Source organism: Gossypium arboreum, chromosome 11 (assembly GCF_025698485.1).
Source record: "Gossypium arboreum isolate Shixiya-1 chromosome 11, ASM2569848v2, whole genome shotgun sequence".
In the NCBI taxonomy this organism is placed as follows: Eukaryota; Viridiplantae; Streptophyta; class Magnoliopsida; order Malvales; family Malvaceae; genus Gossypium; species Gossypium arboreum.
This window is the reverse complement of record NC_069080.1, coordinates 131829175-131853909: the sequence shown is the minus strand read 5'-3', so window position 1 is coordinate 131853909 and position 24735 is coordinate 131829175. Positions and strand designations below refer to the sequence as shown.

Here is a 24735-nt window from a genome sequence, read left to right as displayed (position 1 = left end):
TGATCTTAAGGTAAGGATTGGTAATGACGAACTCTTAGAAATTAAGGGCAAAGGCGAAGTGGTGATCAGCTCGCCATAAGGTACTAAAGTAATTTTAGATGTTCTCTGAGTACTTGCGATAGATTAGAATCTCTTTAGCATTGGTCAACTTAAGAAAAATTATAACGTGATTTTTAAGAATTATGGTTGTATTATATTTGATTTATTAGGATAGGATGTTGTAACAATTTCGATGAAAAATAAAAATTTTGTGTTAGACCAGAATTTGGCAAACCCAAAGACCTATACCAGTTCTGTAGATGACGCAAACCTTTGGCACAAAATACAGGGACATGCGAACTATAAGTCCCTTAGTAAATGTGTAAGACAAATTGGGTTGAAGAAATAAAGAGTATTGAGGAGCAAAGTGGCATCTACGAAATATGTCAACTTGGAAAGCAGACGAGGTTACCATTCCTAGCAAACAAAGCTTGGCGAGCTCATGAAAAGTTACAGTTGGTTTATTCTGATGTATGCAAACCTATGAAAATATCCTCATTAAATGAGTGTAGATACTTTGTCTTATTCATTAACAACTGTACCAGGTATTGTTAGGTTTATTTTTTTAAACAAAAAACTAATGTAGTTGAATTATTTTGGAAATTTAAAGTACAGATTGAGAACCAAACTGAAAACAAGTTGAAGAAGATCAGGTCTGATAATGGAATCGAGTACACTTCAGGTAAATTCGAAAGCTACTATGAAGAAGTTGGAATCCATCATCAGCTCACCAACATTTACATTTCGCAATAAAATAGGGTGTGTGAAAGGAAAAACAGGATAGTAATTGACATAGTGAGATATTTGTTGCTTGAAAGCAAGTTTCCAAAAGAATTTTAGGATAAGGCAGTGAACACGTCAATTTATTTGCTGAACAGATTGCCAACCAAGGCTGTAAAAGAGAAGACTCCATTCGAATCATGGTTTGGGAATAAACCCTTTGTTTCTCACTTGAATTTTTTTTGGTTGCGTTTGTTTTATTCATATGTAACAGTGAAAATAAGCAAGTTAGAGAGAAGGTCACAGTCAGGTATTTTCATTGGGTATAGCAGCAATAGAAAGGGTTATAGAATTTATGATCCTTCCTCCAATAAAATTTTGGTGAGCAAGGATATTGTGTTCAAAAAAGGAAAAGCATAGAATTAGGATGCTACTAAAGTTGAATACTTGAACAAATGAAGTGTGAATAGGATTCACAACATTATAATGATGGAAGTGAGTTGGGACCGCAATTTGGTGATGATCTAATTGAAGCAGACTTTAACGACACTCCAGTAAGAGGAACGCGATCGATTGATGAGATCTATCATTGAGCTGACGTAGCACTACTTGAACCTGCAGGCTTTGAAGAAGCTGAAACCATATAAGGCTGGAAAGAAGCCATGCCAGAGAAGTTGAATATGATTCACAAGAACTAGACTTTAGAGCTTGTTGACAAACCATCACATAAAAAGGTTATTGACATTAAGTGGGTGTTCAAAACCAAACTCAATGTTGATGTTTCACTCAATAGGCTGAAGGTGAGATTTGTTGTGAAAGGTTTCAGTCAACAATATGACAATGATTACTGGGAGAATTTTGCACTAGTAGCAAGGCCGGACACAATTAGATTATTATTGGCCTTGGCAGCATAAATAGGTTGGAAAATCAGCTAGATGTTAAATCAATTTTTCTCAATACTTGTAAGAAGACATCTATGTGGTGCAACCTCCTAGGTTCATAGTTAGAGGAAAAGAAAAGAAGATATATAGACTTAAGAAAACCTTATACAGATTGATTCAGGACATTGAATTGCAGAAATTGAGCTTAAGTCGACGAAATTGAGCAATTTTGGATTTTCTGGATATATGGCCGAATTACTGGGTGTGACTTGGGGCATGATGTCACTGACGTAGCGTCCAGTCAGCAATTTCTAGAAGGTCTAGTCAGCAATTTCTAAAAGTCATTTGGCATGGAGAAAGAGACTTAACCGCCCATTTAAATTCAAATTAGGATTAAGATTTATATTTATTTGTTTATTTAGAATTTTTCTCTTAATTTTGAATGCTACTTTTTAGGATTTTTGAGGACAATAAATACCCCATTAGGGTAAGCCTCAAAGGGGGGACCGATCCATCGAGCATTCTTCACTTTGCATTTATTAAACTCTTTGTTTCTTTCTAGTTTTAATAAATTTCTCTTTTTGATTTAGTATTTACTTTATTTTCTTAAAATGCTAAGTATGGTCTCTATCATGCTTAGCTAGGTTTTCCATAGCCAAAGGCGAAAGCGGTGACTCGATTCTAGGTCATGAGAATCGAAAAGCACTTCATACCCTCGAGGGTTACATTTTCAGTTTTAGGGAATCAAGGATTGGTAATCGACCATCTTTTTATAATCAAATCGGTTTGATTTCAAAAAGTGCAAGTTGGAATAAAATTCGGTTTCGATTAACAGTTGGGAGGAATGATCGGCCTGTGGCACTTCGACTTCCTGTGAACAAACTTAGCGGCAGTCCGCTAAAGGAAACTAAAATCGGGTTAGATTCTTATTTGAGACGAACAGAATTCGAGTAAGGTTTTTCCAGATTTTCAAAGCATTGAATTAATAAGCAATTGACGCTATTAGCTCATAAAGAATTAAGATCTAAAAATTAATTTTAGATTCTTGATTCACTTGAGAGAAAAATAAGTTATAGGGGTTGGGCCTTATAGGCTGTAACTGGCATGTGCCTAGAGGTAAAATCCCATTCGAGGATTGATTTAAATCGAGGCAAGCTCTTTAGCCAAGGCTGACTTTTATCTTTTGATTTTAATTTCAATCTTTTTAATTTACTTGTTTAATTTCAATCATTTACTTCACTTCAAACAAACCCCCCTTCTACTCCTCTCTTTACTCATCACGTTTAAGCAAAGTTAAAAGTAAGAAAATCATCAAACTCCTAGTCCCTGTGGAATCGACCCTTACTCTTCCTATTCTACTTATTCCAATCATTGTATCGAGATTAAGGCTATTTATTTTTGACATCATAACGACAGCATGTTAAAATTGGCGCCGTTGCCGGGGACTTCGGCAAGTTACTGATTTAATTTTCTTGTTTCTAATTTATGACCAGGCAAAATTCGGGCACACTTTTAGAATTTGATCCGGAAATCAAAGCGCAAGCAAGAAGAATTCACAGTCAAACACTTTGGGATAAAAAGAAACGAACAACAAACAAATTTCGAAGAATCAACTAGCGCTACCAATGAAAAATCAACGGATTCCACCAATTCGATCGACGCTGATAACACTCCCATTGCTGATCTAACACCTGACGCACAACAAACAAAAGCGATGGGTGATCAAGCAATTCGCGAGTTAGCCGTGGCTCCTACGGAACAATAACCCCTTTGCATTACATTTCCTCAAGGCACCACCCCTTTTACTCTAAAAACAGGGTTAATTCATCTCCTTTCTACCTTCAATGACCTTCCAAGTGAGAGTCCACACACACACTTAGCCGAATTTCATTTGGTTTGTTCAAGCATGAAACCTCAAAGAGTATCCGAAGACCAAATTAAATTACGAGTGTTTCCTTTTTCTTTATCCGGCATAGCAAAAGAATGGTTGTTTTATTTACCGCCAAATTCTATTACTACTTGGGTTGATTTGAACCGTATTTTTCTTGACAGGTTTTTCCCAGCAACAAAAGCAAGTGAACTAAGGCAAAGCATCCTTGGAATTAAACAAAAGTATGACGAGTCACTTTATGAATATTGGGAGCGATTCAAGAAGCTATGTGCAAGCTGTTCGCAACCAACTCTCAATAGTTTGGAGCCACGAATGAACCTAGCCGAAGGGTTCACGACGTAAGTACCGTTTCACTTGAAAATAAAATTGATAAATTAATTAATGTTGTTAATTCTCTAATTGCAGGAAAGAACGGATCAGCTAGAGTATGCAGAATTTGTACGATGCCAGACCACCCAACCGATTGTTGCCTGACACTCAAGAGGGGATAGGCGAACAGTTGAATACCGTGGGGAGTTTTTCGAGGCCACCTTAAAGACCTTATAACCCCCATAGTAATACCTACAATCTGGGATGGCGAGACCACCCGAATTTTAGCTATGCACAAAACCAGAGGTCGAACCAATCTTACCAACCAAGGCCGCCTCCACCACAACCATATCAGCAGCTAAAAAGTTCACTCGAGTCTCTCGTAGAGCGATTGGCGCAATCCTAAGAGAAATTTCAAGACCGAACAGAGTCACATTTGCAAGAAATTGACAAACAAATAAGTCAATTGGCGAAAACTGTGGGCCACTTAGAATCGCAAGGCAAGCTTCCCTCACAAACCGAAGCGAACCCACGGGAGAACGTGAGTGCCATCACTCTTAGGAGTGGAACAATTGTTGAACAGCAAATGACGCCAATTCAAGAGAAAACGATGTCGAAATAAGCAAAAATGATAAGGCAATTGTCAAAAAATCCACAAGTATCGAAGAAGCAAATAACGCCAATCCCCAAGAGGAAAATGACGCCACAACCCGAAGAAAAATAATGAATCCAATATCCGAACCAGCACCATCTCCTTACACCACACAACCTCCTTTTCCATCGAGATTTATGAAGAAAGATAAGCAAGCTGAGGAGAAGGAAATCCTAAACGTTTTCCAAAAAGTCGAGATCAACATTCCTCTTTTAGAGGTAATCCAGAAAGTGCCAAGGTACGCTCGGTTCCTTAAAGAACTTTGTACTAATAAAAGAAGACTAACTGGGCATGAGAATGTAACTCTCAGAGAGCACATTTCTGCAGTTTTAACCCGACGACTTCCACCGAAGTTGAAGGACAAAGGCATGTTCGCCATACCTTGCAAAATCGACAAAGTGGGCATAAAGAGGGTGATGTGTGACTTGGGAGCCTCCATTAACGTGACGCCTCTATCCGTGTACAATACTTTTTCAGCCGACCCATTGAAGGAAACAAAGGTCACTATTTAATTGGAAGATCGTTCAATTATTTACCCGGAGGGAGTCTTGGAGAATGTCTTGGTAAAGGTAAACGAATTAATCTTTCCAGCCGATTTCTATGTAATTAACATGGAAAACGACCGCTCAAACACTTCATCCGAAATTCTCCTTGGACGACCTTTTCTTAGCACCGCCAATACTAAAATCGATGTCCGAAGTGGAATCCTCACAATGGAGTTCGATGGTGAGGTCGTTAAATTTAATGTTTACAAAGCGATGCGATATCCTGATGATGTTCAAAGCATTAATTTTATCGATATAATTGAGCCTACGATTGATGAGTTTCTTGAGACTAATTTTGTTAATAAAATTTGCAGGGAATTTGATGACTTTGATGGTGAATTCAGGGAGTTGAAACAAACTTTCTCTATTGATTTCATTAATTCTAACGAAATCACTACACCTTCAAAAACTAAATTATTAGCTTCAGTTTTGTAGGCTCCTCGGATTGAACTAAAGGAATTACCGGATCACTTGAAGTATATTTTTTTGGGCAACGATGATACATTGCCGGTTATTGTGTCGAACAAGCTAAGTAAACACGAGGAAAATGACCTTGTGGAAATACTACGTGCGCACAAAGAAGCCATTGGGTAGACAATTGCCGACATCAAAGGGTTAAGTCCCTTAACATGTATGCATAAGATAAAGATCGAGGAAGGAGAGAAACCATCACGTGAAGGACAACGTCGACTAAATCTGCCTATGATGGAAGTGGTAAAAAAGGAAATTCAAAAGCTACTTGATGCCGATGTTATCTATCCCATCTCGGATAGTAGTTGGGTAAGTCCGATACATATTGTGCCAAAAAAGATTGGAGTAACGGTAATCAAAAACTCGGAAAGTGAGTTAATTCCGACTAGAGTGAAAAATGGATGGCGAGTTTGTATCGATTACAGGAAGTTGAACTCTTTAACTCACAAAGATCATTTTCCGTACCTTTTATTGATCAATTAATAGAAAGATTAGCTAGTAAAACTCACTACAGCTGTCTTATGGATTTTCAGGTTTCTTCCAAATTCTGATGGCACCTAAAGATCAAGAAAAGATGACGTTCACATGCCCTTTTGGAACATTCACCTATAGATGAATGCCCTTCGATCTATGCAATGTGCCAGCCACATTTCAACGTTGCATGCTTAGTATCTTTTTTGATTTTATTGAGAAGGGTATAGAGGTATTCATGGATGACTTCACTGTTTATGGTAACACCTTTACCGAATGCCTCTTTAATTTATCAAATGTTTTGAAGCGATGCCTAGAATACAACCTTGTTTTAAACTATGAAAAATGTCATTTTATGGTCGATAAAAGGTTGATTCTAGGACATATAGTTTCTTCTAATGGTATTGCGGTCGATGAAGCCAAGACCGATGTTATTCGCTCACTCCCTTACCCGACTACGGTTAGGGAAGTACGTTCTTTTCTTGGTCATGCAGGATTTTACCGACGATTTATCAAGGACTTCTCAAAGATCGCACAACCGTTATGCAGTCTTCCTCACAAGGACCAAATCTTTGATTTCAATCCAGAATACAAGAAGTCGTGGAACACCTTAAAGGAAAAGCTAATTACGGCTCCAATTGTACAACCACCGAATTGGAAATATCTATTTGAGCTGATGTGTGATGCCTCCGACACTAGCGTTGGCGCGGTTCTCGGTCAGAAAATCGACAAAGAGCCGCACGTCATTGCCTATGTGTCTCGAACTTTAGACTCGGCTCAGAGAAATTATTCCACTACTGAAAAAGAGCTTCTTGCTATAGTATTTGCTTTAGAAAAATTTCGTTCGTATTTATTAGGTACTAATATTATCATTTTTTCTGATCATGCAGCATTACGGTACCTGATGAGTAAGAAGGAAGCCAAGCCGAGGCTAATTTGTTGGATTCTACTTCTCTAAGAATTTAATTTGGAAATAAAGGATAAGAATGGACGAGAAAATCTGGTGGCCGATCACTTGAGCCAAATTCCCATCACTTCGTCTGACCCGCCAATCAAAGAGGAGTTTCCCGAAGAGCACTTAATGTTAGGGTAACAAGGGAATTTACCATGGTTTGCTGACATGGTAAATTACTTAGCTACGGGTAAAATTTCGATGCACCTACCAATAGCGGTAATTAATAAAATTAAGAGGGACTCTCGATATTACATTTGGGATGACCCTTATCTTTGGAAACACTGCTCCAATCAGGTAATTCGACGATATGTAGCCGAAGAAGAGGTAAATTCAATCCTTAATTTCTGTCATTCATATGCATGTGGCGGTCATTTTGGACCGAAGCGAACTGCTCATAAAATATTAGAATACGGTTTCTTTTGGCCGAATATATTTAGAGATGCTTATTTTTATTGTAAATCATGCGAAAAGTGACAAAGAGCAGGTAATTTAAGTCGTAGAAATGAAATGCCTATGAATCCAATCCATGTATGCCAAATTTTTTTATGTATGGGGTCTTGATTATATGGGACCTTTTGTGTCATCTTACAGTAACACTTATATAATTCTTGTAGTCGATTATGCTTCAAAGTGGGTCTAAGCGAAAGCAACATATAATAATGATGCGAGAACTACTGTTAATTTTCTAAAGAATTTTACTTTTTCCAGGTTTGGCACACCAAGGGCGATCGTTAGCGATAAAGGAACCCATTTCATCAATCGAATTATTGAAGCACTCATGAAAAAATTTTGCGTGACACAAAGAATTGCCACGGCTTACCATCCGTAAATAAATCGGCAAGCGGAGGTGTCAAATCGTGAAATTAAGGCGATTCTGGAAAAGATTGTCAAACCGAACTGCAAGGATTGGAGTTTAAAGTTATCCGAAGCACTTTGGGTGTATAGAAAGGCTTACAAAGGACCGATCGGAATTTCTCCATACCGCCTAGTTTTCGGTAAACCATGCCACTTACCGATTGAACTTGAGCATCATGCTTATTGGGCGGTGAAGCAATGTAACATGGAGATGGAAGCGATCGGAGAAGCACGAAAATTACACATTCAAGAGTTAGAAGAAATCTGATGAAATGCTTACGATAATGCCAAAATCTATAAAGAAAAGACGAAAGAACTCTACGATCGAAGGATATCCTTTAAATCATTTAATGTTAATCAAAAGGTTTTGCTATTCAATTCTAAAATTAAGCTTTTTGCAGGAAAACTTCGATAAAAAAAATTATACGAATGCTTGTTCCTCGAAATCTTGGGCAGAATCGTGCCCAAGAAAACTTGCGTTCCTGGAAAAAATGAAAAAAACAGAATTTTAAGAATTGATTTGGGAAGCAAAAATAAAATAAAAACAGAATTTAAAGTTTACTGAAATTATGATTACGAAAATAATAAAAATAATAAAGAGAGTTTTAAGAGAAAAGAAATTCTTATGGGAAAGTTCCAGCATCCGGTTGTCTCATTCCGCCTTGGGCTCAATCATTGGCTTTTGGATGATCCTTCTCGACTCAAGTAAGCCAGTTATAATGGAAGAGGACGCCTACGACCACCAGCTCCAAAGATTAGACTTACGATTTTTAGGGAACCTGACTTTAGCCAGTAATCTATGCTAGATCAATGCTTCACAATGGCGAATCCCACGCCATTTTGTCTCTTTGGCTTGCCAACCTCTGACGCAGTAAGTTAACGAACCGACTATGCAATCCTTCCAAAACATACAAAGCGGCCGCCTTTGCATATGCTGAAAAGCTTACTTCTTAAGGGCCATAGACGAAAGCATCAGCCCGTAGTGCAGAGAAACGATGAATACTTGGCGAGAAAGCTAAGTACGGATTCTAGGCCTCAAGAACCCTTTTTGGGGAAATATTGACAACTTTTGGCTAGAAGGATTTTAGTGGCTCATGATAATGGTGGGAAAGTAAATAAAATTATGGAAAAAGAAATTTTATTGAAAGAAAAAAATATGGAAAGAACAAAAGACTTTTGGGGGGAGAGTGTTTATAGAAAAGATGCCCCAAAATAGAGTCACTTCACCCTCTATTTATAGTGCTAGGGAGATAGTCTAATTGAACTTAAATTCTAAAAATATAAATACATTTAATTAAAGATAAACAAAGATAATTAAAATAAAATCCTAAATTTGAATAATCCTAATAATTATCTTAATATTAATTATCCTAATAGAATAAAATAAAATAGAGTCTTCCAAAATAAAATCTCTTCTATTTGCTTTTAAGTCCATGTGCCTTCCATGTTCGCACTTTTGGCACCATATTTGTCCCATGTTGCATATTGGCCCATTTAATCTCCAAATTGACGCTTTTTCCCTTGATTTTACTTTTCGCCTCCAATTTAGTCCCTAAAAGATAAAAAGACATAAATAGCTCAAATTAGTAGGCTCAAGCTCAAAATAAACACATGATTAATATATAAAAATACGTCTTTTTAGAGTATTATCATAAATTTTCATATGAATGGTCATGGGATTAGATAAATCTTTTAAGGGTTATGGTCAAAATAGAAGGCCAAAGTATTAAACAAAATTCGAGTTTAAGTGAGTATCTATAAAAATCTAAGTTGAAGCATCATGAGCCAGCAAAAAAAAACTCGTCTTACTTGTTTGCTATCCTTGTTTGAAACTCACCTTATCTAGCTTTTTTCAATAGCTTTAACAGTATAAATAGATGATATTTTTAATAAAAATTAAAAAGAAATCTGATTTTTGACAAAAACAAGAATGAAATTGACAATATTTTAAATAAAAAGTGCACTCGAAACCATTTTTTGAAAAACGGGAATCGACTTTGTTTGAAAACGAAAATTAAAACGGGAGTTGCCGCCGATCTTTATTTAGTATGATCGGATCACCTTTGTTTTAATAAAAAAAATTTAGTTCACTAAAACGGCATTTTGGTCTACGAAACTCAAGAGAACAAGTTCGGGAGTCGGTTACGTGTAAGGAAGGATTAGCACCCTCGACACGCCTAAAATTGGTACCGAATTGACTAGTTAGTGTCTTAATGTCGAAAATTAAAAATTGGGAATGAATTTGAAGTACGATCCTTTTTATTAACATCGATTTTAAAATTCTTGAATTAGCTCAAAACGATTGTTGAAGATTTCCTTATCTCGAGATATTGGAGTATCACATGCCGTAAGTTAGGACACAATACCATGAATTCCCGAGCACAAGGTCGTCTTTAATTTAAATTAGAATTCCATGTATTTTAAAACTCAAAAGGATATTTAGCTATTTAGAATCAACAAGAAAACCGAAGCCCCATAAGTTAGGGCACGTTTCTTTGATGTTCCAAAACGCAAAACATTGCCTTATTTTGAAATTTTTGTTTTTGAATATTAGCGAATGAGGCATTTAAATGACGTGTGTTATTTGTTTGGAGTAAAAGTGAAACGATCCATATTGGATAAAACGTTGAAGTTTAATACACGATACGATGACATGAGATAAAAATATAGTAATATGCATAGAATGATAGTGCATGGAATAATAATACATGAATAAAATATTACACTAGTGAATGACAATAATATGAAAATATAAATAACGAATCATAGTACATGCAATAGCAACAATCATACAACATTTAAATGATAACATCAATAAATAAGGACCAATGAATTAAATGATAAAAAGGTATAAAACAAATTAAAATAAATAAAGTGTGATCAAATTTTAGAATGATAATAAATGAGTTTAAAATAAGCAATGTAAAAAGTGTTTTAAAAATCCATAACCACACAAAGTAGAATTTAAAAAATGAATAATTTTAAAATAGATAATATGTATATATAAAAGGGTAAAATAATATGTAAAAAAACCTAAAATAAATAATAATAAAATCATTTGAAATAAGTAAAATGGGTTTAAAATAAGGTATATAAAATAATTTTAAAATAAGTAATATATAATAGTTAATTTAAAATGATATATAACAAGTTTAAAAAAAACATATAATATGTAAAAGAATTAAAAAAGACAATATAAATATATTTTATAATAATAGCAGTTTGAAGGTATTAAAAAAGTTGTTTGAAATATATAATGTACAATAACTTAAAATAAACAATATAAAATAATTAAAATAAATATATAACAAAACGATTTTTAAAAGAATTATAAATATATAAAAGGCATGGAGTAAACTATATGTATACATACATATAATAGGTAAGGAATATAAAATAAATAATACATATAAAATAGACCAAGATAAAATATATGCATAAAGCAAGTTAAAATAAATAATAAGAATTTAAACAAACAATACATTAAAATAAGTTAGAATAGATGTAAAGTAAATAACATATAAAATATTTGAAATAACATATAGATGAAATGTTTTTTTTAAAAAAGTTAATAAATGGATTAAATAGATTTAGGACATGGTTGAAAACAAGTTAAAATTCGGGGTACAAAATTATAAATATTGAAAAGTTAATCAGAGATCTAATCGAAAACCAAACGAAATCTGAGGGTTAGAATTAAAAAACAAAAGAAAACAGGAAATGGGGCCCGATTGAATGGAATTGCGAATGAAAAGGACTAATCATACAAATTTTCCTTTTAGGGAGAATGTGCAAACCCCTACCCCACCAAACGACGTCGTTTTAAAGATGAAATAAAACCAAAATCTTCATTTTTTTTCAATCTACCCTTTCTTATTTTATTTTTTAAGATAAGAACCAAAACACCCTCTCCCCCTTTGTTTCTCAACTCTCTACTAGGGTTATGAACCCTAACCTTTGCGCCGTCAACCCGTCGATCAAGAGGAAGAAAGTCTCTCCTCTCCTCCCTTTGGGTCTGATTTCAGCAACGGAGAGAGTCTCCGACGACACAATCATAGGGATTCCGGGTAAGCCCTCTCTTTCTCTTATTATTTTTGTTTAGAAGAGATAAAAAAAATAAAAGATAAAAATATATAAAAAAGAAGAAGAAAAGAACACAAAAATGGAAATCAAAATCAACCTTTTTTACTTCTCTTTTTGCTTTTCTTTTTGCTTTTTGATTACTTAATGTTCGTCAAAAAATTACAAAAGGATCAAGAATGGCTTTTATAGCCGAATACATGCCTGTTCTATTTTCTTCTCTGTTTGTTTCTTCTTTGTTTTTTTGTTTTTGTTTTCTGCCTCTTTTTTGTTTTTTCCCTCTTTGTTTTCTTGTATCTTGAGTGTTTTGGTATGTTTGCAGGTGGTGTCAGATGCGCGTGAGGCTGGTGGTTGGTGGTGTGCGTGGTGGCCATTGGTGAGGAGCGGCGGCTGATAAGATGGGGGCTAGGGTTTGCTGTTGAAAACTTTTAAGCAAATGGGCTATTAGGGTTAGTTTGGTTAGTGGGCTGATCGGGGTTTTAAATTAGGTTTTGTTTTAATTTTGGGCTATGTATTGGACTGTTTTTTTGTTTATTTAGTTTGGGTTCTTTTAGGCCGAATTTGGCTATTACAGTCATTATCAGCATTCAATTTTTAACAATATGGAACAATTTATAAAAGTTTTAATATAATCATGTCAAACACATACCTGTATTTGAAATTGAGATTGGCAAAAGTTCTTTTAAGTTGTCGGGATTCAATCCACCTCGGCCATAAAGAGATGGTTTTCTATTTTTAAAAATTGAGTTTGAAGCAAGGGGATCGACTTTTTCGTTAAAATTTTTAGAGTCAAATTTTTATCTCGCGTATTAAAATATCATTTTTTTTTATTTTGAAAAATATAATTGGGATTAATTTTGTAAAAGCTAACGTAATATAAAACATTATGTAAATTTTCATATGAATGGTCATGGGATTAGATAAATCTTTTAAGGGTTATGGTCAAAATAGAAGGCTAAAGTATTAAACAAAATTCGAGTTTAAGTGAGTATCTATAAAAATCTAAGTTGAAGCATCATGAGCCAGCAAAAAAAAAACTCGTCTTACTTGTTTGCTATCCTTGTTTGAAATTCACCTTATCTAGCTTTTTTCAATAGCTTTAACAGTATAAATAGATGATATTTTTAATAAAAATTAAAAAGAAATCTAATTTTGACAAAAAAAAAAGAATGAAATTGACAATATTTTAAATAAAAAGTGCACACTATAATACTAAAAATAAAATATTTCTGTATATTTTATGGCTGTTTTTAGATGCATCCCAAGCTGTTTGTGAAATCATGTTAGGTCTTTTTTTTAGGGCAAATTATGTATTTGGTCACCCAATTATATAAATTTTTAATTTCATCATAACGTTTTAGATCGTTTCTATATTGTCACTCTTCGTTGAATGGTTAACGGAAGTGAAGACATGGTTCTTTTTAATTGGTATGATAACATAATTATTCTTCAATACTTACACACTTTATCAATTTGATCTTAATTTGAATAATTCAATAAATTTAATTATTCATATTTACAAATTATATCAATTTAATCTTTAAATGCATATAATTAAATGATTATTATATACTTATGAAAAAGTACAATATATACTGGACTTATTAAATACAAAATTTATAGGCAGGAGACTGAGAATGATTGAAATTTCCGTAAATTTCTTTGCTGCAAACTTAGTTTAAGCATTTGATTATCAATGGGAAACATTCTAGATATATATAAAATATATTTTAAGTTGAAATTGTTTATTAAAACTAAGAAATTGATTTTAAATATGCAAAAAGTTGAAAAATATAGTGGCTGGAAGCAATGAAGAGATGGAAAATAATTCAATGTTCGTCCCAAAAGTGAATAATGCACTCTTAAAACGTGAGTAATGCAGTCTTAAAATAATTATTGAATAGAAGAAAGTGTAAAACCCAACCCAATGCATGAAAAACACCAATGTAAGTCCATCCAACCAACTGCAACTCATCATACCACATTCACCAACACCACGTTACGGATATTGATAATATTATCAATGAAGAAGGGTTGGGAAATTTCCCATTTTATTACCAAATTTTCAACAGATAATTATTAATTAAATGCATTTTGTGGAAATTTGGGGTTTTGGAAGAAACTTCATTGCGCTTGATGTATGTGCACAATATTTTTGTGTTTTAGCTAAGCTTAGACTATATATTTGGAGTTTTGAGCAATGGCAATTGCAACCATGAGCAGCTTTATATCTCTTCTTCTTCAAAAGCTCGATTTTTGTTGGAAAAAATAAAAATTCTTCAATTGAAATTCATATTACATCTGTGGTTTTATATGTTTAATTATTAATACAAGTTTTTTTTTCCCTTTGATAGCTTCATCTTTTTGTTCTTTTCATAATTTCCAAAGGGTAAGGTGTGTATATAGTCAAAATATGGGGCACCAAATTGTAAATGCAATTAATTAGAAATTACCTTGGAAGGAGATTTCCAACAGCCTATCAATTAAATGCATTTTTTTTCTCTGGAAAATATGGGGGCAATGTATGTGAACAATATTTTTCAGTTTTGGCTTACCCTATATCTTCGTAGTTGCCAGCAATGGTTGGTACCATGCTTTCCATATATTTTTTTCTATATCTGGAAGAAGAGAAACACAAAAATCAATTACTCTGCAAACTCTTTCTTAAAATATAGTATATAGATAGTATGGTACCAAACATTGCTAGCTGTTGAAAAGTCAACAAAGGTACGAATTGGAACAACACTAGCAACTGCGAAAAAAAATATTGTTCACATATATTGGTCCCATATTTCCAGATGATTTCATTTCAAGGTAAGTTTCTAAGTAATTGCATTTACAATTTGGACCCATATTTCCAGAAAAGAAAAAAGCATCTAATTGATAGACTGTTGAAAATTTCCTTTTCAAGGTAAGTTTCTAATTAATTGTATTTACAATTTGGTGCCCCATATTTTGACTATATACACCTTACCCTTTGGTAATTATGAAAAGAGGAAAAAGATGAAACCATCAAAGGAAAAAAACTTATATTTATAATCAAATATGAAAAATCACAGATGTAATATGAATCTCAATTGAAGAAATAATTTCCATTTTCATTTTTTTTGCAACAAAAATCAACTTTCGAAGAAGAAGGGAAATAAAGTTGACAGGATATGGAGTAAATCTCACTCCAATGATATGACCTGCCAATTTGGAAAGGAAAAAGAATGTGTAGTAAATTTAATAGGAGAATTTTAATGGTGTTAATAATTAAATATAAATTTAAAAATATAAGGATTTATTTCTTAAATATACAAAAGAGTATATAAATTTAGAATATTTTTAATTTTATAAATTTTAATATTATAATTTGACCAAAAGAATTTATCTGTTTTAGATATGTCTGATGCAGAAATTTTGGATATCTCGTAAGGTGAAAGAGAAGCGGCCAAGTGCAGTTGGTGGACGTGGGCTGTTGACCCAAATTGATATCTAAAACAGAAAAAATCGTTTGAAAATTTAACCATGGGGAAACTTGGATATCAAGTAATATGGACTGCCACTGCTTGAGCTGTTGGTCGAGTTGCTTGTGATCAGCAACAAAGTCGAGTGCAGAGTTGAGTGATTTGTGCACCAACAGCTTCAAAAACCCAGAAAGAGCAGCCTCTCCAATGACAGGCATGATGGAGGTATGAGAAAGAAGCTGAAGAGATATGAAGAAGCAAAATGGAAATTCAGGGAACAAAATAGAAAGAAACAGAGATGGATTATGGGTAATTAGTGGAAGTTGAAGAACATGGCACTATTTTTAAAGCATCTAATTATTCAGATTATAAGTTGGAAGGCATTGGATTGTGATAAAGAAGATGAACCCCAAGTGGTTGTTAATAGGCAAAAGACAATGAAAATGGAAAAGAGGTTAAATATATTTCATGTTTCATTGATAGCCAAAATTGAAATTCTGTTTAATTAGAGAAAGTTGAAGAACATGGCACAATATATTTTAAGCATCTAATGTATTAGACTGTGAGGAAATGGGTTTGAAGTAATTGAATAGTGACAAAGAAGCTGGACCCCAAGTGGTAGTTGGAGGTTAGCATCGTATTGATGGAAGAGAAAAAAAATTAATATCATAGATATTGTTCATATTAGGGTCACAAAGAGATTGTCATCTAGCAGGGTAAGTTTGACATCTATCACGGGGCTAATTAAAAATACGAAAAAGTTAAGTGCACTTATCAATAAATAATATAGCTACAGTGAGTAAAGATATCGTATCCACAAGGACTAAAATTACTAATAATTACCGTTTTCCTATTATTTAGCCGACAATTTGGATTGATTGTTTTTAAACTAAATTAATTTAACTAAAGAACTCAACAGAAAATAAATTAGGAAAAATTGAATAATAAGCAATGAGAAAGAATATACAAGAAAGAATCCACTTAGGCTTCATCTATTATTATGAATTTAATTTAAACGATTTATTCACTTGGTATCTTGATCCGTAGGAATCCCTAAATTATGCTAAAATCTCTTTAGAGAATAAGAGCAACTAACTCTAGGTTGATTAATTGAAATTTCTTTCTAATTAAAACCCCCTATTATCGCATTAACTCGATCTATATATTCCCCTATTAGATTTGACTCTAATCCGATAGATTTATATCGTTTTATTTCTTGAATTGCATGCAACTCCACTCAATTATATTAGATCTAACAAGGGTTTTTCCTCCTCTGATTTAAGCACATTAAACATGAATTAATATCCTGGAAATATTAAAACAAAATATCAGCACATATAACTGAGAATAAGAACCAAGTATTTATCACGCAAATTAGAAATCAAATAATAGAATTCATCATAGGGTTCATCTTCTCTGGGGATCTAGGGAATTTGTTCATAATTGTGAATAAAAACATTTCAAAGCTAGAATAACTACAAGAAATAAAGAAACTCATAAAAACTTCAAAAGAAATTAAAAGGAGGTATTCTATCTTGATGGAAATCCACTTCAGAGTTGGCTCCAATGGTGTTCTTCGAGTTGTTTTCTTCAATATTCTCTGATGACTTCCCGTTCTCTTCTTCTATTTGGTATCTATAGAGTTTAGAATGCTCAGAAAGCTGAAAATTGTGTTTTTTCGCATGTTTGGGATGTGAGTCTCGAAATCGACACGGTCTGGCACATGGTCATGTGGGAAGGCCCAGCCCGTGTAGCTCTTAAAATATGCTCTATTTGTCCGATTTTAGCTTATTTTTCGCTCCTTTGACTCACAAATGCTCTCCTAAATATAAAAACATGAACTTAAAGGATTAGAAGCATAAATTTACTAATTTGTATAAATAATCATCCAAAGACGCATTAAGAACGGGATTAAAATAATTATTTTTATCATTTATCAAATATTAAGCATGGTTTTAAGTCTTTCAAGTTCGGATGGGTCCTTAGCTGCAATCAACATATCATCATCATAAAGCAAAATATTATACGAATGAATGATCTGTCGTAATTTTGTATAGCATATTAAATTAATTTCCACACTTTAGGAGCTTGAAAACAAGTAGTTTCATTAAGTTTTAGTTACGTCTTCTTAAGTTTCTTTTAAGTTAATAAAATGTGAAAATTAAGTCTTTTATTAACCTTAAGGGCCAAATGAGGCCTAAGGATGAGTCAATGGACTTTGTAAGTATGCAAGAGACCATTAGAAGGTGTAATAAACCGATACCGATTGCTATGTCACAAGAAGGAGTGCTCAATATCGCAACATAGGGAGCAGAATGGAGAATTCACAAGACCGCCTTCGATGTCACGAGACAGACTAATGGTGTATATTAACAGTGGTTTTTTTTTCTTTTGCTTATTGTATATAAGGAAAGAAAATACTAGCAAACAAAAAAAAATAGAGAAAAAAAATAAAAGAATATTAACAATGGTTTTTTTTTCAATATATTTTGGGTGGGAGTGGGACTTACTCAGGGTGAAACTAAAAAAATTTTTTGGAGGTCAACATTAAATTTTAATTTTTATGATAGAAAAAATACAATTTCACCATTTTAATAAACTATATCTTCATAATTTTTAAAAGATTAAATCAAATTTTATATTTTTAAGAGGGTAAAATGTTATTTTACCTTTACTAATTTAAACTTTTAAAAGGATCTTATGAAAAATATTCATTTTAGGGGGGACGAGGCCCTGCTAACCCCTTAATTTCGCCACTGTACTTACTCCATAGACTTGTTTAAGTTGACATGCTTCTAAACTTTATGTTTTGTTGATACAGGAATATAAAGTGAATTTTTTTTAATTTTAAGTACCATGCCATTAAAATATAGAGATTAAATTTTAAAATTATAATTATAAAATTAAAATTAAAACATATAAAATGTATAACATATTTTAACCTTCAAAATTTTACTTCATAATTTGATAAAATCAAATAATCAACTAATCTGAAGCTTGGAAACTTAATAAAAGTTTATGAGTTAAATAAAGTAGAATAAAAGATAAATTGATTTATTTTCAATAAAAGTTGAAGTAGTATTTCAATAAAATATCAAAATTTTGCTTTTCTTATTCAAATTCCGTGTTTTCCATTACCTTTTATTTAGGGTAAATTACAAAAATAGTCACTTTTATTTGGCTCAGATTACATTTTAGTCACTTATGTTTGAAATGTTACGTTTTAATCACTTACATTATCATTTTGTTACGAAGTGGTCACTATAAAGTTAAACTCTGTTACCTCCCTAACAACAGTCCTACGTGACAGTCCAAATAGGTTTTAAATGCCAACTTGGATATTCAATTGTTGGGATGAAAATAGGTTTTTAATTAAATAAATTTAATTTGGACTGCCACATAGGACATCCAAATTGACATTTTAAACCCATTTGGACCACCACGTAGGATCGCTGTTAGGAAGGTAATGGAACTTAAAGGTAGAATGACAATTTCATAACAAAACAATAACGTAAATGACTAAAACGTAACATTTCAAACATAGTGACTAAACTATAATCCAAGACAAACAAAAGTGATTATTTTTGTGCTTTACTCTTCTTTTTATCTCCTTTAGCTTTTAAGACCTAAAAAGTCTTATATGTGGGAGTGGAGCTTTCTTCATAGACTTTTGTTTGACTCAACTTTATAACGTTTTGTGGATAATTAAATTTCCGACAGACTATTTTCATTTTAATGCATTTTGTTGGAAGAAACTTCCTTGCGCTTCATGTATTTTTGTGTTTTAGCTAAAGCTTACTCTATATATTTGGAGTTGTGAGAGCCATGGCAATTGCAACCATGACTACTCCTCTTCCTCTTTCCTTATTCCCTTTTCTTCTTTTTATTCCCGCTTTCTGTTTTACCATTTGTCATGCCAATTCCAACCTACTTTGCATCGAAAGTGAGAGAGAAGCTCTTTTGAAATTCAAGAATCATCTTATTGATCGTTCAAACAGGCTATCGTCATGGATTGAAGGTGGGGATTGCTGTGAATGGACTGGTATCGTCTGCCATAACTCAACAGGCCACGTCAACCAACTGCACTTGGCTCCTCTTTCAGAGCCTGATGAATTTGCAACAAATGCTGAATGGGAAGCTTAATACAATTCCCTGCTAGGAGGCAAAATAAATCCTTCACTGCTGGAGTTGAAGCATCTCAGTTTCCTGGACTTGAGCAATAACAATTTTAGCAGCATACATATTCCGAAATTTTTCGGTTTGCTGGAGAGTTTACAATATCTTAACCTCTCTTATGCACAATTTCAGGGAGCAATTCCTCATAACCTTGGGAATCTCTCAAAGTTGCAGTATCTTGATCTTCGAGGTAATGATCTCAAATCAAAAAGTCTTCAATGGGTTTCTGGACTTTATTCCTTGCAGTACCTTGATTTGAGCTTTGCGAATCTTTCTAAAGCAACCGATTGGGTACAGGTACCACTCAAACTTCCTTCTTTGTTAGAGTTGCAATTGTCATTTTGTGGTTTAGAAGATGTTCCATCTTCGATCAATGTTAATTCTTCAAAATCACTGGTTGTTCTTGATCTTTCTCGGAACTTCTTTTCTTCAGTACCTAAGTGGATATTTAGTCTTCATGGTCTTCTGTCCATTGATCTTAGTGTAAATTCTTTGGAAGGCCCAGTTCCAGATTACTTTGGGAACACCTCGTTTCTTGAAGTTCTTGATCTTAATTTGAATAATCTCAATTCGTCCATACCCAATTTCTTGTATAGTTTAAACCGTCTTCATTTCCTTAGTCTTAGTTCAAACCAGTTACAAGGAACAATCTCGAGTGCCATTGGAAACTTGAGCTCTGTTACTCACCTTGATCTCTCAGAAAATCAATTAAACGGTCAAATTCCGTTGTCTATAGGGAAGTTATCATCTTTGAAGTTGTTTGATGTTTCAGAAAATCAATTAAATGGTCAAATTCCATCATCGATAGGGGAGTTATCATCTTTGAAATACTTTGATGTTTCAGAAAATCAATTAAACGGTACTTTTCCTCTATGTTTTGGACAACTGGAAAGTTTGGAAACTCTGGATTTTGGGTATAATCTATTTGAAGGAATTGTATTAGAAATCTATTTTTCTAATCTCACGAGATTGACAACTCTGAAGGCATCACAAAACATGCTCAGATTTGAACCAAACTCAAGCTGGATTCCACCGTTTCAATGTCAAACTATCGAATTGGGTCGATGGCAACTTGGCCTGAAGTTTCCCCATTGGTTAAAATTTCAAAAGAACTTGTCTGAATTAGATATTTCTGGTGCAGGAATTTCAGATTTTGTGCCTATTTGGTTTTTCAACCTTTCCCCTAAATTTAAATATGTAAATCTTTCTTATAATCAACTTGCTGGAGGGATTTCTTATTTGAACGTGAAAGATAGCGTTGACTTTACTTCAAATCGATTCACAGGCCCATTGCCAAGAGTAATCCCAACTTTACAATTTTTAATTTTGTCAAATAATTCATTTTCAGGATCTCTTTTTGAATTAGTTTGTCATTCATTAAGTAGGGGACGGATTGAAGTTCTTTTCATTGATAAAAATCTTCTCACCGGAGAAATTCCAGATTGCTGGAATCATTTAGAAAGTTTGAAAAATTTTAATTTGGGGAACAACAATTTGACCGGAAAAATCCCACCTTCTTTGGGACGTACAGTTCTTCATTGGCTAAACCTTCGAAATAATAGCATGTTTGGAGAATTACCATCCACATTGCAAAATTTAACGAATTTGCGCATTCTTGATCTTAGTGAAAATCATTTCAGTGGAAATATACCGGCATGGATCGATGACAAGCTCTCATCACTTACAGTTCTAAGCCTTCGTTCAAATAATTTTGATGGTTATTTTCCTCACGAAATTTGTGATCTTCAATATCTTCAGAATTTGGATCTTTCCCATAACAACATTTTTGGAGCTATTCCAAATTGTTTAAGTAATTTGAGTGCTATGGCCTACAGAAGGTACCAAAAGAACTATCAGTTTCTATGGGCAAGTACCAGAACTACTCTCATTTCTTTCAGTGCATTATTAATGCTGAAAGGACGAGAGGATGATTACAGTGCCACACTAGGGCTTGTTACCAGCATGGACCTTTCAACTAATAGTCTCACGGGAGAGATCCCAAAGGAACTTGGAAGTCTCGTTGAGCTACGATCATTAAATCTGTCAAGAAATCTCTTAACAGGAAATATACCAGATGAAATTGGCAACATGGAGTTGGAATCTCTTGATTTGTCGATGAATCAATTGAATGGTGAAATCCCTTCAAGTTTCTCCAATTTGAATTTCTTGAATCACTTTAATGTGTCCTACAACAACTTAACAGGACAAATCCCAACAAGCACTCAACTTCAAAGCTTTGAAAACTTTTCTTACATGGGCAATCATCTTTGCGGACCTCCTCTCACTAAACACTGCAGCACGAAACGTTCTCCACCTGATGTTGCAAATAATGGAAGCAGCAGTGAAGGAAGTAACGTGAATTGGCTTTATGTTAGCACAGTTCTCGGCTTTGTAATGGGATTTTGGGGTGTAGTGGCTCCCTTGTTTTTCATCAGGTCTTGGAGGCATGCATACTATCTAAAGTTGGACCATGTTAGTCGAAAGCTGTATGTGTCTTGGGCTACTATGGGTATGTAGTTTGATGGGAAAAAAACATGTCTAAACATGGTCGAAAGTTGGTATAATTTACTGGAGATTGGATCAAATTGTGTTTTGATTATGTATGAATATGTTTTGTTGTATTTCAATAATTTACAAGGAAAATAAGTTTCAGCAAAAAATGCCGTTTGATAAATTCCATCAGTTGCTTAACTTAATAATTGAGTAGACGTGGCAGCCATAGATCTGGTCTTCTTCCTCCTTGATCCTTCAAATTAGGAGCAACAAAAATAGTAGTAAATAGGATTAGCCAATTTTTTTTCTGTCATTATCTAACTGTTGCCAATGGATCTCAACAAAAAAAGAGTTCAGCTGTTGCTCTTCATCCTTGGACTCACCCTTCTCAGTAAGACAGGTAACAACCTCAAAACGTCCTCGTTTTTGCATTTGGTCTGGAAAATAAAAGAAGTCGTAAATGTTGGAATTTAAATCTCCAAGTTAATTTCAAATTTTGTAAAATTTAATGTAGTATATTGTTCTCTCTTCTTTGTTAACTTTTATGAATCAAATTGGTATAACTGTTTATAATTTTTTCTATTTTTATTTTAAAGTATATATTTGAATTCAACACATTCAAGAATCAACATAAAATCTTTCAAAAATATATAAAATAATTTATAAAAATTTTAATATATTCGTGTCAAATACATACCCAACAAAAATTCTTTTAAGTTATTGAGATTCCATCCACCCCAGCCATATAGGGTGATTTTTTGTTTTTAAAAATTGAGTTTGAAGCAAGGTGAATTAAGTTTTTCATTAAAATCTTTAGGATTAATTTCTGTCTCACTCAGATATATTTATTAAAATGTCACTTTTTTTAATTTTGTAACATATGAATGGGATTGATTTTGTAAAAGCTAATATAATATATAAAACATTGTGTAAAATTTCATATGAATGGTCATGGGATTAGATAGATCTTTTAAGGGTTATGGTCAAAATAGAAAGCTAAAGTATTAAATAAAATTGGATTTTGAGCGAGTATATATACATAAAAATCAAGTTGAAGCATCATGAGTTAGCAAAAAACTTTCATCCTTGGTTGAATTTACTTTATCTAGCTTTTTTTTCTTAGCTTTTATGTGCATATTTTGCTCAATTTTAGTTATGTATAGAGATTGGTAAAAGTATCATGGATACTTTTGTATTATAAGTCAAACTAAATTGTGCTCCTTTACTTAAAAATTAAATAAATTAATTCTTATACATTAGAACAAATAGCAAACTAGTCTTATGTTAAAACTTTCATTTTCATTGTTAAAATTAATCTTTATACATCAACATAATATACACTAGGCACACTATATGTAATTGTCTATTTTTAACAAGAAAATTGATGAATTTTTTAATAAAAAGGACCGGCTTGTTCTTTGATTTATTGTACTGGGATTAATTTATACTTTTTTTTATAAAAGGGATAAAATATAATCCAACTCCTAATATAGGGGCGCTATGGTACTTTTACCTATGAATGTACGTACGTACTATGTATGGTTTTTAAAATTTTTCTTTTTCATTTCTTTCATGTTATAGCTGATAAGTGCAGGAAACTGGCTGGGGAAGAGAAAGTGGTATTATCCCAAACAGGGCAATTTTCATTGTGGGATTGCTTTGATATGGGGGTTGGTTCCATAGCTTGCGCAGTGAAAGAAGGTGTTAAACTTTATGTCTACAACATCCGAGCCGCTCATGTCGAGAAATCAAAGAACTTAGCAATGCAGAAGGCGTTACAAGACGCGATGTCACAAGGCCTGTCCTCCAAAGACGCGGCGAAACAAGCCACAAAGGCTGGGAAAAAAGCAGCCAAGCTGGCGACGCAAAAGGCTGAGCGCGTCACGGGTCCGATCATTTCATCCGGGTGGGACTTTTTCGAAGTTGTTTACTATGGTGGGACTATGTCGGAAGGGTTTTTTAGAGGTAAAGGAACATTGCTTGGAGCCTACGGTGGGGGATTTTTCGGTGAACAAGTGCTTGGGAAGTTTGGTTATCTTGTGGGAAGCCATTTGGGAGGTTATATGGGTGGTAGGATTGGATTGATGGTCTATGATGTGGCTAATGGAATACATTATGTGCTTCGAATCATTGAGGGTAAAGAGTTCGATAAAAAATTGACAGATTCCGAGTTTTGATGAATGACTGAGTTATGAAGGATTCAGATTCAAATGCATATCGGATATGCATTTGAATGTATAGTGACTTCATGGTGTTTTAGGTTTTTTTTTTTCTTTAATTAAGAAGAATATATATAGATAGATTAAGTTCAAATTTGTGTGTTTTTTTGGGTTTCTAATTGTATTATCTAATAATCCAATAATCCACAACAATTAAATTATAATTGTACAATAAGAACCTATATAAAACAAAAATATATAATGATTACATAAACCAAAATCAAAAGCCTATCCTATACATTTCTCAAACTCCATTGCAAATGATGCGGTCGTTGAGAGCACCAAAAATATCCTATTCCCTGTAAAATAATGAAAAAGAAATAGTAAAGGGGAAGTAGGGTCGAATCCTCAGGGACCGGATTATACGAATGCTTGTCTCTCAAATCTCAAGAATCGTGCCCAAGAAAACTGCGTTCTGGAAAAAAAATAAAAAAGAATTTAAGAATTGATTTTGGAAGCGAAAATAAAATAAAAACAGAATTTAAAGTTTGCTGAAATTATGATTACGAAAATAATAAAAATAATAAAG

At 33.4% G+C, this 24735-nt stretch overlaps 3 protein-coding genes and 1 long non-coding RNA gene across 4 annotated transcripts; all 4 read left to right on the top strand.

The window, feature by feature from the left end:
- The first annotated feature begins 11656 nt into the window (after positions 1 to 11656).
- LOC128284159 (uncharacterized) lies at positions 11657 to 12513 on the top strand. Its single transcript, XR_008274498.1, has 2 exons — positions 11657 to 11856; positions 12192 to 12513. It is a non-coding gene; the product is annotated as an uncharacterized LOC128284159 (long non-coding RNA).
- A 6630-nt stretch (positions 12514 to 19143) lies between these two features.
- LOC108471865 (receptor-like protein EIX2) lies at positions 19144 to 20437 on the top strand. Its single transcript, XM_017773415.1, has 3 exons — positions 19144 to 19360; positions 19478 to 20331; positions 20426 to 20437. Exons 1-3 carry the CDS (start codon positions 19144 to 19146, stop codon positions 20435 to 20437), a joined length of 1083 nt encoding a protein of 360 aa, XP_017628904.1.
- LOC108473225 (uncharacterized) lies at positions 19155 to 24364 on the top strand. The gene is made up of 2 exons (XM_053021881.1): positions 19155 to 22387; positions 23569 to 24364. The coding sequence occupies exons 1-2, from the start codon at positions 22318 to 22320 to the stop codon at positions 24162 to 24164; spliced, it is 666 nt and encodes a 221-aa protein (XP_052877841.1). The 5' UTR covers positions 19155 to 22317; the 3' UTR covers positions 24165 to 24364.
- LOC108473139 (receptor-like protein EIX2) lies at positions 20491 to 22079 on the top strand. The gene has a single exon (XM_053021880.1). It carries the CDS (start codon positions 20491 to 20493, stop codon positions 22009 to 22011), a length of 1521 nt encoding a protein of 506 aa, XP_052877840.1. The 3' UTR covers positions 22012 to 22079.
- Positions 24365 to 24735: the final 371 nt, after the last annotated feature.

Coding starts and splice junctions, on each gene's coding strand:
- LOC108471865 (XM_017773415.1), top strand. CDS start 19,144: ATGGCAATTGCAACCATGACTACTCCTCTTCCTCTTTCCTTATTCCCT. Junction 19,361..19,477: donor GGATTGCTGTGAATGGACTG/GTATCGTCTGCC, acceptor ATTCCCTGCTAG/GAGGCAAAATAAATCCTTCA.
- LOC108473139 (XM_053021880.1), top strand. CDS start 20,491: ATGCTCAGATTTGAACCAAACTCAAGCTGGATTCCACCGTTTCAATGT.
- LOC108473225 (XM_053021881.1), top strand. CDS start 22,318: ATGGATCTCAACAAAAAAAGAGTTCAGCTGTTGCTCTTCATCCTTGGA. Junction 22,388..23,568: donor CACCCTTCTCAGTAAGACAG/GTAACAACCTCA, acceptor TTCATGTTATAG/CTGATAAGTGCAGGAAACTG.